Source organism: Trichosurus vulpecula, chromosome 2 (assembly GCF_011100635.1).
Source record: "Trichosurus vulpecula isolate mTriVul1 chromosome 2, mTriVul1.pri, whole genome shotgun sequence".
Taxonomy (NCBI): domain Eukaryota; kingdom Metazoa; phylum Chordata; class Mammalia; order Diprotodontia; family Phalangeridae; genus Trichosurus; species Trichosurus vulpecula.
This window is the reverse complement of record NC_050574.1, coordinates 389,495,413-389,514,207: the sequence shown is the minus strand read 5'-3', so window position 1 is coordinate 389,514,207 and position 18,795 is coordinate 389,495,413. Positions and strand designations below refer to the sequence as shown.

Sequence of the window (18,795 nt, the reverse complement as noted above, 5' to 3'; positions counted from 1 at the left end):
AGCTTACTTTTTTTTTTTAATTTGAGGCAATCAGGGTTAAGTGATTTGCCCAGGGTCACACAGCTACTAAGTGTCTGAAGCAGGGTTTGAACTCAGGTCCTCCTGACTTTAAGGCTAGTGCTCTATCCACTCTACCACCTAGCTGCCTTGAGCTTATAATCTAATGGGGGAAGACCAACACACCAAAGGCTATCTGGTAGTACCTAATGCATATGCATGGTAGAGAAGTGTGAGAAGTCCCATAGTAGTTCACCTAGGTGAGAAATAAGATATCTGAGCTGAGTTTCCTCCTTAAGGGGAGTTTTAGGTTTCATAACGTCAATCAGAGAGGTAGAGGGTGATGATGAAGTGAGTGCTGAGGCTGATCAGATCTTTGCCACTACAGAAAAGAGCTGCTTTAAACATTTTTGTTATTTTCTGTCTTTGGTCTCTTTGGCAGTATATGCCTAGTAGTGGTGTTATTGCTACTGGGTCAGAGGGTGTATACGTTTTAGCGGGTTTTGTGGGATAATTCCAAATTGTTTTCCTTAATGGTTGAACCAGTTTACAATGCTACCAACAGTATACTTGTGTTCCTGACCTCCCATAACTTCCTTAATGGTTATCACTAATTTATTCTTCCGTCATTTTTAAATAATCTGATGGGTGTAAGGTGCAACCTCTGAATTTTTAAAATTTTGATCTCTTTTATTATTTGCACCATTTTTTTCCCCTCATGGTGGTTGAAAGTTTGCATTTCATCATTTGAGAGCAACATGTTAATAGCTTAGACTACTTATCTATTGGGGCATGGCTCATATATTTGTATAAATTTGTATAAATATTTTTTCTCTGATTACACATAAAAACAATTTTTAACATTTTTGGTTGGTTTGTTTTGAGTTCCAAATTCTATCCCTTCCTCCCATCTCTTCCCCCTTCCCTGAAACTGTAAGCAGTCTGATGTGCAATCCTGTAAAACATTCCCATAATTAGTCATTTTGTTCAAGAAAAACAGACAAAAAAAAAGGAAAATGAAAAGTAGTATGCTTTGGCCTGTATTCAGAGGACATCAGTTCTTCCTCTGTAGGTGGGTAGCATTTTTCATCATGTGTCCTTTGGGATTGCCTTAGATCATTGTATTGCTGAGACTAGCTAAGTCATTCACAGTTGTTCATAGTGTAGTTTTGCTGTTATTGTGTACAATATTCTCTTGGTTCTGCTCACTTTACTTTGTATCATTTCATGTAAATCTTCCCAGATTTTTCTGAAATCATCCCGCTTATCATTTCTTGTAACACAATAGTTTTCCATCACAATCATATACTACAACTTGTTTAACCATTCACCAATTGATGGCTATCCCCTTAATTTCTAATTCTTAGTCACCACAAAAAGAGCTGCTAAAATATTTTTGTACAAATATGTCTCCCTCCCCCCACCCTCCTATTAAATTCCTTTGGGATACAGACCTAGCTGTGGTATTACTGGATCAAAGGATATACACAGTTTTTTCCCTTTCTGATTCTAACTATATTCACTTAGCTTGGCCAGAAGCTTTTCAGTTTTATGTAATCAGAATTATTCGTTTTATCTTTTATGATCATCTCGCCTCCTTGGTTAGATAAGAATTGTTCTCCTAGCCATGTATGAAAGGTATCTCCTTTCTTTCTCCTCTACTTTGTTTATAATATGACTTTTTTAGATCATATATTGTATTTATTTTTGTAGTATTATTGTAGTGTATGGTATAAAATGTTGGTCTAAACTTAATTTCTGCCAGACTGCTTTCCTAGTTTCCAAGCAGTTTTTGTTTTTAAGTAATATGCCCACTGTGTTTGATTGCTTCTGCAGTTTGTTTGGCCCATCTCTTGCATTGATAACTTTGCTATTTTTTAACCAGTATATTGTGTCAACTTTCTTTTTCTTATTTTCTTTAAATATTTAAATTATGAACTTGAGAAACTTGAACAAAAATGATCGTTTCTGTGTACAGAGAACATAAAAAAGAAGAACCTCTATTATCCTGTGAATCTGTTCAGCTTGTTTTTTTAAGTATAATAGGACACCTCAAAGGTCTTATTGCAGTTTTAAGCTATTAAAGGTTAAAACTGCACTAAGATTTTGGGACATCTTATGTATTAAGTTAATGTGGTAATCCAGTACTAACCTTGCTTGTCTATCTTCTGATGATTTTCTTCTGTGCTTTTTTAAATGTTTCATTTGTCTTCTGTTTTTGGCATCATTTTTGTTCCTCTGCTCTTCTTTTATAATTCTTTCCTCATAACTCTCACTTCATTACTCTCTACCCCCACCAAAAAAAAGAGAGAGAGAGAAAGAAAGCCCTCCTTTAAAACAACTAAATATACTTTAGTAAAATAGATTCATACATTGGCCATGCTTGAAAATATGGCAGTGTCTCATCTTGTATCTCGAGTCCATCACCTCTCTTTCAAGAAGTGAGAGACATGATTCATCATCAGTCTTTTGGAGTGATTGGTCATTGCATTAATCAGAGTTCTTGAATTTTTCAAAAATTGTTTTCCTCTATAATGTTGGAGTCATATAAATTGTTCCTTTGGTTCTGCTTACTCCACCTTGTATCAGTTCATACAAATCTTCCTAGGGTTCTCTGAATCTCTCCCTTTCATTTCTCATAGCACACTTTTGTTCCATTCATGTACCATAATTTGTTTAGCCTTTCCATTTGATAGGAATTTACTTGTTTCAGATTCTTTGTTACAACAAAAATCTTATTATACATTTTTTTGCATATGGTGATTTCCTCAGAGTATATACCTAGTAATGGTATTGCTGGATAAAGTTTAGTAGTGACTTTTGGATTAGTTCCAAATTTCTTTCCAGAATGGTTGGAGAAATTCATATTGCCACCAGTAGTATGTTGGTATTCTCTTCATTCCATGTCTTACTGACAGTTGTCATTTTATTTTTTTTTTAATCTGCCAATCTGATGGCTATGAGATGAAAATCAGAGTTTTATTTTGCATTTCTCCTCTTAATGATTTGAACCATTTTTCATGGTTATTCATAGCTTGCCTTCTTTTTTGAAAGGATTGTTCATATTTTTTGACCCTATTATGAAATGTCTGCTGTCCTAGGTATTTAAATTAATTCCCTGGATATCTTAGATTTAAGACTTTTCGGGGAAATTTCCAAAACAAATTTTTTCTGTCTTTGTCTAATTTCCAATTCGGCATTGATCAAACTGCATTTATTTTGTGCAAATCAAAATCATTCATTTTGTCTCCTATGATCCTTTCCTCTATTTGGTCATGAACTCTTTTCCTATCTAGAGTTTGGAAGGTGTCTCCTTGCCTACCCCCCTAATTTGTTTATTTTATCACCTTTCATATCTAGGTCATGTAGCCATTTGGAACTTAGTGAGGTGTATGGTTGGACATCAAAGAGCCTATAGTTAATACCATAAAGTACATACTATGTGCCGGGCACTGTAGTGAGTATTTCATGATACAAAGAAAGACTTGAGACAGTCTGGCCTTCCCATGGGAGAAGACAGCACATAAAAAGAAATTGAAAAGTATGTGGGGGGAGAGGGGAGATTACTCATTGAGGGGGCATGGTGAAGTCCTGCAGCTGGGGCAGGAAATGATCTGAGGAAACAAGAGTTTCAGAGTTGATTTCATATTGCAGAATTATGAGTTTCTGAAGATCATGAAATCTAAGAGAGTAGCCAGGTGGGGAACGCTGAAACAAATTCCTGGGGTGCCTTCCTCAAACTGAGAATCTGGGAGGAGCTCCTAGATATTGCCCCCCACCCTGCCCCACCCCACCTTCTCCAGAGGGAGAGAGGGACCCCAGGGGCAGGGAGTGCTGAGGAGGTGTTAGTTTGGGAGTTTATTTCATTGTGCTGAATAATGAGTTTTTAGAAAGTAGCAGGTTGGGAAAAGATGAGGTGAATTCTCTGGCTACTTTCCTGAAATGATGGAGGATCTGAGGGGAGCTCTGCAGTGTACCCTCTACTCTCTCTAATCACGGGGAGAGAGGGGCACACTGAGGAGGTATGAATTTAAAAATTGATGTATTGTTCTGAACCCACTTCTAATTTCCCCAGCTGTTTTGTCAAATAGAAATTCCTTGCTCAGTAACTAAGATCCTTCAGTTTATCTAATAATGTGCTATTCTGCTTGACTGCTTCAGCACTCTTCCATTGATAAACTTCTGTTTTAAACCAGTACCTTTTGTTGACTTTCCATACATATTCTGTGTTAACCATGTACTTATTTAGCAGTGCATGTACCTGTTAAATGATGTTTTATTCTGGCTATCTGATCTTTAGCTTATGTTTGGCAAAATTGTATGAAATTAACTAGGTATTCCATTGTGATCCAGTGAAGAAATAATTAGGAAATATGTTATCTCCATTTGTAGTAGGTAATTACTAAATTCCCTTAAGAAAAATCTTACTGTGTTGCCTCATTGTGGCTTGGACATAATAGTTCTTGAAGACTATCCTAGCAATGCCTTCTGCTAGGTTATATTAAATTAGAAAGAATGCCCTAGTCTAGCTATAGGCCCAGCTTACCTAAATCCTGAGAAGCTCATTGCCAGCAAGTGTCCAACTGGATTTGGTTGTGGCAACCCACGAAATAACTAAAAATATAAAATTATCTTTAGTTCCCTATTATGCTTCCACAATGAAAATAGCATACTCAGCATTCTTTCTCCTACCTTTATACCTTTGCACAGATTGTCACTTGTGCATGAAATGAATTTTATACTCATTTCCTTTTAGAATTCCTAGGTTCCTTCAAGCATCAGTTCATGTTACTTTCAGTGGGAAATCTTTCTTGACTTAACTTACAGTTCTAATGTAGAAAACAACAAGAGTGTGTGTCTGTGTGTGTATTTATTTGTTTATGCATATGTAGGTAAAATAAAACACTAGCAGTTGAGGGAATCAGGAAAGGCTTTATATAAAGGTAGGGTTTGACCTATATCATGAAGGAAAAGAGGGATTCTGTGAGGTGCAGGTGAGGAAGGAGGACATTCTAGTCATGGAAGTAAGAAATGGAATTTTGTAGTTGAGGAACAAAGAAGGCCAGTTTGGAAAGACTGCTGAGCACGGGATGGAAAAAATAACATACAGTGAGGCTGGAAAGATACATTAAGACCTGGGTATGAGGGGCTAAATGGATGAGTTTATATTTGCTTCTAGAAGAATAGGAAGTTATTAAGTAAGTAAGGGAGTTACATTGTCAGAATTGTACTTAATGAAAATCACTTTTACAAAAGTGTGAAGGACTGAAGTGGGGAGAGACTTGCTGCAGAGACCAGTTAAGAGTTCAGTGGTTTATGTGAGAGTCACTTCATTTAGCAGCTCCTGTGTGCAGCCAGAACATAGAACAAAATCAAAGTCAGTATTAAATTAAAAGAAAGAATAAAGATGAAAAGATGTGAATATAGTAACTACTCCAACTCAGCCTATTTAACTAAGCTTTTGATACTGAAAAGATGAGGAAATTGAATCATTCATTCAATAAGCATTTATTAACTACCAATTATATGCCAGGTACTCTACCAGAGGGTAGGGGTACAAAAGTATAAAATAAACAGTCTCTGCCCTCAAGGAGTTTACATTTTGTTTGTGTTGGGGGATGAGAGAAGACAACAACATGTCCTGAGAAAATTAAATACAAAATACATGCAGGGTAGTTTCTGGACGGAGTATACAACTGAGGAAGTACATGCTAGGCATGGGGACACTAGCCATTGCCAAGACACAGAGATGGGAAATGAAATGTCACATACTGGGAATAGCAATCAGGCCACTTTTGTTGGAAGTGATGTGTAATGAGCCTGGAAAAATAGGCTGGAGCCAGACCACAAAGGGCTTTAAAAGCCACTAAAAGGAAATTATGTCTTATGGAGAAGTGACATGGATTAACTTTAGTTTTAGGAATATCAGTTTAGTAACTGTATGGAGGATTGCTTGGAAAGAAGAAAAGCCTTGAGACTCAGACTAATTAGGATGATAGTGCAGTATTCTAGGTGAGAAGTAACAAAAGCTTAAATCCCGGCTCTCCAACCTTAGGTTTTTATTGAAACAATAGACAGTGTATTTTGATTTGCTTCGTTTACTAAAGCATTTATGTAAATTTCTGTGCTTATAGGCAGGCCGCATAAATCGCACTGCTGCCTCATGGGCCTGCGGCCGCATTTTGGTCAGCCCTGGCTTAAACTAAGGCGATGGCCATACAAATCAACAAGCATTTATTAAATGCCTTCTCTGTGCCAGGTACTGTGCTAAGTGCTAATGGACACAAAGAAGGCAAAAGACAGTACCTGCTCTTAAGGAGCTCACAGTCTAATGGGTGAGATAACATGCAAACAACTAAACAAACAAGACACTTAAACCTATGCATATACATTCCCCCAAGTACATTCATATACATACATACACACATACATATACACACACTAAATTAGAGATAATTTCAGAAAGAACGGGCTGAGGTTTAAGGAAGATCAGAAAAAAAAGAGGAATAGATACACATAAGAGAAGGACTGTGGAGGTAGCATCAAGACTTGGTAATTGATGGGATATGGGTTGTGAGTGAGTGACAAGTTGAGGATGACCTAGGTTATGAGCCTTAATGACTGGAACTGATTGATGTTGCTCTTAGTAGAAGGAGGGGAGGTTTGGTGGCAGTGGGGTGGGGTGGTGGAGATGAGCAGAGACGATGAGTTCAGTTTTGTACATGTTGAGCTTGAGATGTCTATGGGACACCCACATGGAATGTCCAGAAAGAGATTGATTATATGGAACTAAAATACAGGAGAGAGCCTAGGGCTGAATATATAGATGTGGGAGTTGTCTGCGTAGAGTTGGTAGCTAAATCTATGAGAGCTGATGAGATCATTCAGAGAATGTGCAGGGAAAAGAGGAATGGGCCCTGGATAGAGGCATGAGGATATACCCACAGGAAAGGGATGGGGCATGCATTTTGATCCAGCAAAGGAGATTAATAAGAATGACCAGACAGCCATGGGAAGACTCAGGAACAGAAGTGTCATTAAACCCAGGGAGGGAGCTAGTGTCTAGAAGAGTGAACCTGTATCAAATGTTGTAGTGTCATGGAAGACATACTGGGCAATTTTCAAATAGAAAAGTTTCTGCTTAAGATTCTCAAATGCTCTTGTTTACAGATAACCTTATGATGATTATATTAAGACCTATAATACTTTGGCGACTTCTCAGTGACTTCCCTAATCATTCAAAAGAAATTTGCTTAGTTGTCCAGACAAGAAAAAGCTAAGTAGATGAAGAATATACATTGTAGTTTATTCATTTCAGTTGTGTCTGACTTTGTGACCCCCATTTGGGGTTTTCTTGGCAAAGATGCTGGAGTGTTTGTCATCTCCTTCTCCAGTTCATTTTGCATATGAGGAAACAGAGTTAAGTGATTTGCGCAGGGTTTCACAGCTAGTAAGCATCTGAGGCTGGATGTGAACTTAAGGAGATGAGTCTTCCTAATTCTAGGCCCGGAACTCTATCCTCTGCTTCACCTAGCTGCCCGGAAGTTAGTCAACAGGCAGTCACAACATCACAAGACATATGTGAAAACCAGGTTTATTACAAAAGAAATATATATTACCCAGATCAATTTTATGTCATTCTATAATTCTTTTTTGTTTTTCCTTCCTCTTGGTGCTACATTATCAACTGTATCTTAGAGTCAGATTAAGTACAAAAATGGGTAGTTTTGTTCATTTTAAATTACTAGAAGTTAATGGTGCAGGTACTCTGTATTAAAATTGTGTGTTTTTTAAAGAATATGTAGGGGTGGATGATTAGAATTGAGAATTTTTTTCTATTTAATAACTTTTGCATAAGTTATTCTTTTATTTAAAATTTCATATGATCAGATAACTGTAATAAAAGAAGTTTTTAACAAAGGAAATTTTGTGTTATTGTTTTAGAGAGAATCATTTGGGAGAGCTTTATAATTTTAACATGCTAATTTTAGCATTTAGCTTTAGGGCTAAATGAGAAGTATTATATAATTTTAAACAAATTTTTGTCAGATTTATACTTGAAATTTTTATGAAAATTGATGATCTGTTAATATCTTGCAGATTTCTAGCTGGTTAAGCAGATTGGATACAACATGTTTTTTAGTGAAACCAAGGTTTTAGTTTTATTCTTCAAACAATCTAGGTTATATTATTAACTTAATAAAAAATTTTTCCTAACAAGTACAAAGATAAATCAATTTAAACCTGTCCAAGTTATTGCAAATGTTAAATTAGTTCCAAATTAAATTTTAGAGTAGTCTGTTGTAATTCGTTTTCTGAAAATAGATGTTAATTTTTTCTAGGTAAATTAGCATTGTAAGAAAATCTGAAATTAGGCTATGCTATTCTGACTTTTTGAATATGAATATTGCTTTGGCATTTTACTTTCTCCTTTTTTTCTCTAAGTTAATAATAATAGCTGCTATTTGTGTAGTGTTTAAAGTTTACAAGGAAGGTCGAGAGAGTTAGGGTTAGGGTTATTTCTCATACATTATCCTGTTTCTTCAGAGACATTTTCTGAGGTCAGTGCTGCAGGTATTTCCCTTTTTACAATTGAAGAAACTGAAGCTCAGAGAGATTCAGTGATTAGTGATTGACCCAGGGCCACACAACAAGGATTTGAACCCAGGTGTCTCCTTTTTTTAAGTTTTCTTTCTACTATGCCACACTGCTTATGAAATCAGGGACCATTATTAAAAAGAAAAAAAGGCTTATGTATTAATGAGTTGATCCTGGCTCATGGTTTAAGAATTGCTGTTCTGGATCATGATAATAATTCTGTTGAAAGATTATTGGTACATAACATATCTATATAGGTATGCTAAAACTTTGCCTTCCGGGGAGTTACATTCTACCTGTCAGATAGTTAATCTGTCTCGTGTTGCTCTAGATAAAGAGCATTCTCAAAATGATCACTATGGCCTCTGATTAAATTTTGCCAGTATAAAAAGGAAAAGTCTTCTGAGGACCCACTATTACTGGAAAATAATAATTCTTGAGATTTTTCATAAGGTTTCCTTGGCACAACTAATTTAAGAATGAGTTATACTTTAAGCAAATTATATAAAATTGATGTTTGGTACTACTCTGTATTCAAAGGATATTTTGGTGAACAAAGAACAAAACACTTTTTCCTTAGTAAGAAAAACACCTTTGTTATTTAGTGTGTTTCTCCTCCAATCTTTGTGATGAATTTTAATGGAGAGATACATAAATGGGATTTGTTTTGTTATTTTTCTTTTACTCTTGATTTTAAATGGGATCAGTACAGTGTGTATGGCTATACACCTGGGTTTTTATCTCCAGAAAGTGAGAGTATCTGGAGATCCCATTTTATTGTGCATTGCCCTTGCTTTGTGTTAATTGTTTTGGCATGAGTCATAGGTTACAAATCTGCATGTATCTTTCAAGATAGAGCAGAAGAATCTTTCGGATTTGTTTTTGGATGTTTTGTCACCTGCCTGTGAGATAGGATGTCTTGTAAGCTTTACAATAAAATCCTGCTTTGAAGTGCATGCTTTTCTTCATATGCCCTTTATTCAATATATTATTCACTTATTCAGTATTCTTGCATTTCTACTGTTTTGTGTGGGTACCTAGATATTCAAACTTTACTGCCTTATACCCTCTTCCCATATACATCCTCCCTACATTCCTTCTCATGGAGAAACCAAACCAAATCAAAAAACTGAGTCTTAGAGGGCCAACACATCACTGTACATATTTTATATTCTGTTTTGGCTCTGTATGTCTCTTAGGATATTGTACCCTGTTCTTTTCCACAAATGTGGAAAGTATGTGGGCTGTAAAAACTTGTCTCTCTTTATTCAGAGTTTCTCCTGTATTAGCCTTATTCTGCCAGAATCATAAGGTCACAGAATTTTAGAGTTAGAACTGACCTCATATAGACCAAATAACTATCCCATTCAGGAATCCCTTCTATAACCCCAGGGTTAGATGGTCATCCAACCTTTGTTTGAACACCAGTGTTAAGTGCCTAGTTACAAAGAAGGTTGCAAAATGTGTAGTCCTTATTCTTTTTGAGCTCATAGTATACTTTCATAAACTCAGCAGATAATAAGAGAGGAATCTATAAAAATATTAGTAATAGCCTTCATGGTCCTATTTCATGGTTTGGATTTTGAAACTTAACCAGTTCTTTTCAGAATAGGAATCACATAGTCAATTAGCAAATAGGCAAAGGTAGTAAATAAATATGATGAAAAATTAAGTTTAAATGCTTATAACTTTTTAGCCAGTAGTAGATGTGGTTTTTTACAAACTGTTGCAGTCAAAATATGGTCTCTAGATAAAGGGAAATCAGCGGTGAGTTTTTAAAATTTTAGAAAGTGGTTTATTATGAAATCTAAACAATTTTAATTACAGACCCATTGGAAATGTATGTTAAAAGTATAAAAGCATTCTCAGTAAGGTAGAATCCATGTAATTTTCATCAAGTATTTTTAATTTATATTTCTCCAAACCATTTTACACAAGAATGAAATGAAGCATAAAACGTTTTATTTGAATATCTTAAAAGCTAGTAAGTTTTTATTTAACCTTATTGATGACAGAACAAATGTGTTGTCAGTGGCAATCAAGATTTTGATAAAAACAGGAATCTTGAATATTCTTATTTTCTTTTTAATATTACGCATATTGTGCTTGACTAATTTTTGCTTTGCTGAAGATCTGAATGAGCTTTGTATATGAGCGCCATACTAATCTTTATGCTTACTGTTTGAATGTTTGGTACAGGAAGCGAGCAGCTGCAAAGCATCTAATAGAACGCTACTACCACCAGTTAACTGAGGGCTGTGGAAATGAGGTCTGCACGAATGAGTTTTGTGCTTCCTGTCCAACTTTTCTTCGTATGGATAACAATGCAGCAGCTATTAAGGCCCTCGAGCTTTATAAGATTAATGCAAAACTCTGTGATCCTCATCCCTCCAAGAAAGGAACCAGCTCAGCTTACCTTGAAAACAACTCTAAAGGTGCCCATAACAACTCCTGCACTGATAGGAAAATGAACAAGAAGGAAGTACAAGGCCCTAGAGATGACTTTAAAGGTAAGATATTCTAAATCTTTTATTTTAATTCAAATTTATTTTTTGAAAGTGATAATAGAAATATTGTTACATTATTAAGAAATGATGGTATAATGTAAACCTTCCTTTATAATATAGCCAGTTTTGAAGGATAGCGCAAGCATCCATGTTACAAGCTAACTATTGTTTCAAGCTTTTATAATTATTATTCTCCAAATTTTTCAATACATAATATATTTCCCATAGAACCAATATTATAAATGGTAGTTAGGTTACCAGGCAGGCCCACATGAATTTATTTAACCCATGTTGTACCTAAATTATAATTCTTCAACTGTACTCTTAGTTATAATCCTATGAGCAGAGGGCCACATGATACAGGAAGATGTGTTCTTCCCCCTTTTTTGGGTTTGCCTTAAGCAAAACTTCAAAGAAATGAAGTTTAGCACCCTTCCCTTTGCCTTCTCGTACCTCTTTTTCTACATCCTTATGATCTTTAGCCCAGTAGCTCAGATCCTACCTCACAAAAGTGTTCTCTTCTCTAGAATTACCCACTTTGTTCCCAAACCCCCAGACTTTCTTTGTATTACCTCTGGATAAACAGTCTGCCAATCTTAAAGAGTTAACTCTCCTAGAAATATTTGATTTTCATTAAAGAATGCTTACTAACCCAAATGAATCTCAATTTGATGGGATAAAACAATAAAATGAAAAATTTTAGGTTGTATGTGGAAACTTTTAAAAAACTAGTAGTCTTTCCTATAGGCAAGTCATCCTCACCTATCTACTTTTCATGGCTTCTTCCCTTCTACTTCTCTACCTATAAATTACCTAGATTATCTATTAAGTCCAAGTTATTTTTTTTTAATAATTGTTTTCATGATAGCCAGAACCATTTGTATGCAGAGGCCATTTGTTGTAGCTACAGTGTTAATAAGGGAATGACTACCAGCGTATTTCTAAGGTCATATTTTTACTTCTCATGTTTCCAAATCTGTGTAGTAAGTGAAATACACAGTATTTCCACAATTTACAAAAAAGAAAAAAAATTTACATTGTCCAGAAACAAAAATATTTTGTACCTCCTTTGCTCCGCTTCCCATCTTCCCCTCCCCCAGTTACTCAAAGAATTCTTCTTACTTTACTTTCTACTAATATTTACTGGCTTGACGAAAGCTTGCAAAGTGCTGAAAGTGGGTATCAGGAATGTCTTGTCCAGATTTCCCCTTTTATAGTTGTGGAAACTGAGACCCACAGAAGATCATGTAGTTCATTAGTTAATATAGTAGCAGAACCTCACTTAAACTCCGGTTTCCATAATCTCAGACAAATGACAAGTGTTCTGTTCAAACTTTTTGAGAATATGAGAAATGTTTTTCAATTTGATCTTGAGTTAAATTTCAGTACTTGCCTCTTAGAAAAATGTGTTCTGCTATACCCAAAGTTGAGTAGCCTTTCCTTTAGGATCCAGTTCCCCCTAACAAGTTAGAGGAATTTTGAAGAAATTTCAATTGTGGGGTACCCATGCCAGTTTCCCTGAATTTGGATAGAAACTCATTTCAGTTCAACAAGTACATGTTAAGTACCTACTTTGAACAGTCTTATAGAGATAACCTTTTAAACCTAAATTCCATTTTCGCATAGTTATTTAAAAATATAGCATAGTTTGTGGGGTTAAACTGCCAAGTTCCAATCACTAAAGAATGGGGAAAAATAATTTACTAGATGTCAAGCTGCAGTCATTTCCAGGAATTTAATTATTATAGCCTCACTGTGTAACACTTAAGAGTGGAATTAAGTACAAAATCCAAGCATTCTTACATTATAGTCCCTAAAGACAGTGTTATGTTGAGGCTGCAGTTATATTGAGGCTACTAGGCTTCTGTTTAAAAGATTTTCTTTAGCTACAGACAAGTTTAATATTTGACTAGCTTGATGTGGCTTTGCCCATTGGAATTGAGTTGTTTCTATTTTTAATTTATTCCTTGACTATTTGTTTTTTCTCATTTTTTCAGTTGACTTTCTTCCCAGCTCTATATAAGAACTAAAGTTAAAATTGCCTTTTTTTTTTCTTTCACATTTAGCAGAAAAGTCTCTTTATTGTATAGTAATGATGCAACTAAGTATAGTCCAGTAGCACCATTAACCCCTTGATCTTTAAAGTTTTTTCTGCTATCCTGTTTTTCACTATCTCTTTTCACTAAAGTAGGGAAAGGGAATAGTGACGATAATGAAACAGTTCACAATAGTGTGAAAATAGGACAAGAAGAGGAAAATAGGATAGAGAAAGCTATGGGAAAGAAGTATATGATTGTGATTCATAGACTAGGAGAAATAATCATTTAAACATGATCTAGATATATGAAATTAAATAAAATGCAGCTAACGTGTAAACTATTGAATAAATAAGAAAATCATACAAATCATGTAATGATATACTAGGGAGAAATCAACCCATACCCAGAAGGTCACAAGATAACATCAGAATAAATAATAAAGTTTAACAGTGGAAAAGAAAAAAGTTTAAAAGGATTTTTTTAGGAAATTACATTGCAACATGATTTAAAAGACAAATTGGGTAAAAAAAAGTTGATGACGTTCAACTAGTAGATCGATTATCCGTAGTATTGATCTAGTCCAGTGGAAAGAACAACAAACATCACATTAGTTCTCTTTATATACTTTAGGTTAGTTGATAATGTTTTTAAACATCTTAGAATACTTATCTTGCCAGTTTTGAGAAGGAATATACTAGAGGGTAGAAGTCATATGCCTCAGAAGGCAAAATGTATTATGCCTCAACCATGCTATTGAATAATGATACTTCCTAACATCTTTATTTACTGTTTTAAGGTTACAAAGTGATAAGTTTGTTTTGAAATATTAACTGTTTAAATTGAAGGAATATGAGTACCTCTTTAAAAATTTTTTTCATTTTTTTGATGGCAGAGAAGAGGCCTAGGTTTCTAAAGCTGTTATTTGTTGCCATGTCAATATAGGCACTTGAGTCACTTATGTATAGCAAAATCTTGTTAATTCATATGGTTTTATTCATAATTTCGTCTTGTAATCTACTTAGTCCAGGTTCAACTTTCCTTTTGTACCCGTTTTTCTTTTTCTATCTTCCTTGTATCTCCCTCTCTGTTTCTCTCTCTCTCTCTCCCTCTCTCCCTCTCTTCCTCTCCCTCTCCCACTTCCCTCCCTTCTTTCTTTCTTCTTCCCCCCTTCTCCTCCCAGTAGTCCAATGAATCTGTGATCTTATCATTTTGGTAAATTATGTATTACATTGTATTACATATCATTTGGCAAAATGTGTATTATATTGCAGTGTTTCTATTTTGTGCCCATCCTATTCATGTGTTGTCACACATAAATGTGGAGGGTAGGTCCACACAATCTTCCTCCTGTCTTCTTGATATTGTGGAGATCAGGTCAAGCAGCAGCTGGACTATCCTTCATTCTCACCATCCCTGCTTTTTAAATTATTTCTTTGATGACATCATTTACAACACTTTTCCTGCATAATTCCTTGTTTGTAATGTGTTGCAGTCTGTTTATGCCCACCACAGACCTCTCCCATTTCCCTTTTGATGATCAACTTCAGTTCTTCAGAGACCAAATAGCATCCCATGATTTACAGCCGTACACATTACCAGATGAATGTTGGTTTTCAAGAATTTAGACCTTTGTTTCAAGGTGTTTCTTCAGTGTCTTAAAAGCTCCAGAATTCCCAAAGTCAGTACAGCTCATTTTCCTCTTACATTTTTAGGCCCAGCTCATTGTCCCTTTTTTGTCCACAATATATGTGCTAATGAATAGTCTCTTTAGGCTATCCCTCCAATTGTATATCATAATATGAATAATGAATATTCTTCACCTATGTAGTTTTTCCTTGCAAATAGTTAAACTAACCTTGAGAATGATTATGAAACTAATTTAGTGGGCTATGCAATATTCTGGGACAGTGGTGTCAAACTAAAGTAGAACTGGAATTCTGTGGACTTTGATTTAGAAAACCACAAAGTACCACTATCTATTTGTATTAGACTTTTATTTATCTTGTTAGATATTTCTCAATTAATCTGGTCCAGTCATGCTCCATCCCAGGAGCTTGACACCTCTGTTTTAGGACTTGATGTAATCAGCACAATGTCGTTCTCAAACTGGAGGACCTCACCATCTAGAGAGGCTCTCTCTTCAGCATAAACTTGGACGGGGTTTCCTTTCTGAAAGTAGCAAACAGATGTCAGTGACAAGTATATTTGTCTCCTTGGTTTTTTTGCCTTACTTGATATTAAGGGGCTTTGAACAAGATTTAAGTTTTTTATATTTCAGTCAGTTGTGATATTAAAGATACGGTCTTTTCTTTAGAAGGCCTCTCTGTTTGCCTTTTCTACTTTTGTTAGGGATGCCCCCAATGTATAGGTAGTTTGTTCCCATAAAATTTTTATATAGAATGGAAAGTAGATATGTGAGTTATGCTATCTTATGTTCTTTTGTCTAGTCACCTTTTTAAAAAAATAGTCTGGTTCCACACACACACACACACACACACACACCCCTTTGTTATCTTTCTTTCTTTTAGATACTTTGAGAATTGATCCCTTAGTGCCGCCAACTCCCACTGCTTCGTGAGAAGTATATCTGGGATTGTTATGATACAGTCCAGATGTGTTAGCTTCACAGTGGTGAAAAGAGGTTTTATTCTTTTAAAAATCTTTATAAAAATCTTTTTTTGTCTTTAATTTGTTTGTTATTCTTACAATTTCATCCTTAAATGCCCTTAGAATGATTTTGTTTAGATGGTTCTCTTCCCAGCTTTTTTTTAAATTTGTTTTTCTTTACACTGCTTGTGTTATTTTATGAGCTGATTCTGCTCATAATTCTTCACCATCCTCCTCCATAGCACTTTATAAACATTTTTACAATTTAAAAGGGTATTGCTGCTTTCTTTTTCTGTTTGACAAGTAGATCAAGTGTTACTGACTAAAGTGACATTTAAGGTCTTTCGATTTACTCACTATAACATCAGTTAAACTTTTATATGAAATTGTTGTAATTGGCGTCAATGTCATTTTCCTCCAGCCATTCTCTCTTGCCTTCCACGCCACTTTTACTCTCAGATCAATAACATTATTTAAATTGATCATTAGTGTTCCATTTGCATACCGTATCTTTTTTTGTCACTTTTATTCTTCTAGTTTTCTATTCATTTTGATACTTTTTTTCTCACGAGTCAGTAATCTGACTGCACATAGTCCTGACTTTGACTCTTATGTCAGTTTGGATACTTATGATGTCCAGTGCCTTCCCGATCCTTTTTTCTGATACGTATGGTATAGAGCTTTCAGGATTCTGGGTAGTCTTAAGCCTTTTCATCTCTCTCATTCCTTAGTTCTGAACTGTATTTTCTATCCGACTTTGCTGTCCTAATTTCTGTTGCAGAGCATTGAAATTATTGAATATCAGAAGCATGCATTGATTTAATTTAGAGCATCTTATCAGACACTTCATAGAATTTCTTTATATCATCTTCCTTAGCAGTAGATATTTACATAAGCTGTAGTGGGTGGTCTTTTGGCAAATACTTAATGAGTCCTGTAATAAAAGATGACCAAATACACCTTGAAATTATATTTCTGGGTGCTTTTGGATTTATGATAGAACCATCTCTGCCAATTTCATTATTCGCACCTCCAAAGAGAATCTGTGAGCATTCTTCCACTTAGCTTCAACTTCCCTTTGTTGTCTGGTTTTTGTTTGTATCAAGTATGTCGTGATTCATTTGATTCAGTTCTTTTCAAAGTATATCCCCATTTTGATCACTGGACAAGGAGCTCCTATATAAAGTTCTAACAGCTAAGTTAGTGTTTATAGGTGGGCTAAAACATTGTGATTCCTACTACCCTCTTCCCTCTTTTCTGCCACTCTGCTGCTATCATTACAGAAATAGAATTCTGTGTTTGTCTTTGTTTATGAGTAGCCATCACCAAATGATATATTAGGTATCCATCCTGCAAAGCACTCTGTTCCTGGGACCATAGTCAGTCTTCCTAGCTTAATAGAACCTGCCAGGACTTTTCTTCTATTGGCATAACCTTCAGGAATCCCAGATTATCCTCACTCTTTGACACAAGGCATTGAAGGAGTGCTTTGTGTAGCAGTAGGAAAAATGTTTAATTAAGAAAATGAATGGCATAAATAATATAAGGAAGGTTGTAATGAAACATATTGACCTTCATGATGTTTACTTCCTCCAGCCCCCCAGAGAAGGAAAAATATTTTAACTCCCACTGTATTGCTTCCTGAAACTGTTTCTTTGTAATTAGTTGGATTTGTTCTTAAGAAATGATTAGAGTAGGGGCAGCTAGATGGCGCAGTGAGTAGAGCACTGGCCATGGAGTCAGGAGGACCTGAATTCAAATTTGGCCTCAGACATTTGACACACTTACTAGCTCTGTGACCTTGGGCAAGTCACTTAACCCCAATTGCCCTGCCTTCCTCCCTCCAAAAAAGAAAAAAAAAAGACATGATTAGAGAAATTGAAGAAATTAGAATGCTCATGTTTGCTTTTTTAAAAAAAAAATCAAAGTAAATATGTTTAAAGAGATGTGACTGTCAGTTAATTAAATTGACCGAGTTCTTTGACAGTGCCACTGGCAATGAGAGAATTTGTGATCTTCTGCTTCATCTCACTAATAACAGCCACAATGTAAATAAATGAGCCTGTATGTTTTTACCTTTTTTGTTTGTCTGCCTTTCCCTACCTTCCCCCAGGTAAAATCTTCTAAAGTGGCAAAGAAGAGAGGCAGGGTAGCATAATGGATAGAAAGCTTTCCTTGGGGTCAGAGGGATAATCTTGTCTCAGACACCCCTTTGTGACTCTGGACACGTCATTTAAACTTATTGTTACAGGTAACTCCAGTAGTACTGCTCTCCACTAAGGGAAGAATTTCCTTACCCACAAATCTCTCCACTGGTAAAGGTGAGAGAAGGTTTTTGCCCCACTTTTTCACCACCACTCTACTCTTTTGAGCTAAGTCATTCGCTATAGAAATACTGCTAATTGGTCTCTTCTTGACCCCACCAATAATTTGTAACACATGATTTGGCCTTCTGGTTTACTGAGAATATTGTCTTCCAAAAGAGATTTCCCTCAATTCTTTTCCTTCACTGCTCAAAACTTTTCAGAATTGTCGCCCATTCCTTTGTCCTCCCCTCAGTAAAATGAAACACTCCTTGTTAAAGTTAATCCTTCTGTGTTCTTGAGCCCATACCCTCTCTTGCTCCATCTGTCACCTCTCCTTTCATGTATCTCTGATTACTCTCTCTCTGCATCAACTCCTTTTCATCAACCTAATATCATCTTTTAACCCTTCTCTCATCAAACTGTATGTCTTCTTTCCCTTTTGGTTCAAGCCCAAAATTCTTGAAATGGTTGTCTACCTGGTATGAATAAAGGAATTTTAAAAGCATTAATTAAATTCTTACTATGTACCAAACATTGTGCTACCTGCTGGAGATAAATAGAAAATCCAGAAGGTCTCTTTAAAGAGCTCACATTTTAATTGAGGAAGACAACACACAGAAGGGTTCAGCTGCAGGATGAATGGAAAGATCCTGTGGTCTTTGGGGTATAGCAACAGTGCAGATGGTAATGCATGATGTTCTGGAATATGCAGCAGCAGGAAGTTGATAAGGCCTGGTGGTC

General features: G+C 35.6%; 1 protein-coding gene across 6 annotated transcripts in view; it reads left to right on the top strand.

The window, feature by feature from the left end:
• Positions 1-18,795, top strand: part of UBE3A (ubiquitin protein ligase E3A) — a 107,561-nt gene that overhangs the window by 47,158 nt on the left and 41,608 nt on the right. For all 6 annotated transcript variants that reach the window (XM_036743062.1, XM_036743059.1, XM_036743060.1 and 3 more), the window contains one exon: positions 10,795-11,105. In XM_036743062.1, the coding sequence (XP_036598957.1) occupies positions 10,795-11,105 (311 nt within the window). The remainder of the gene's footprint in view (positions 1-10,794; positions 11,106-18,795) is intronic.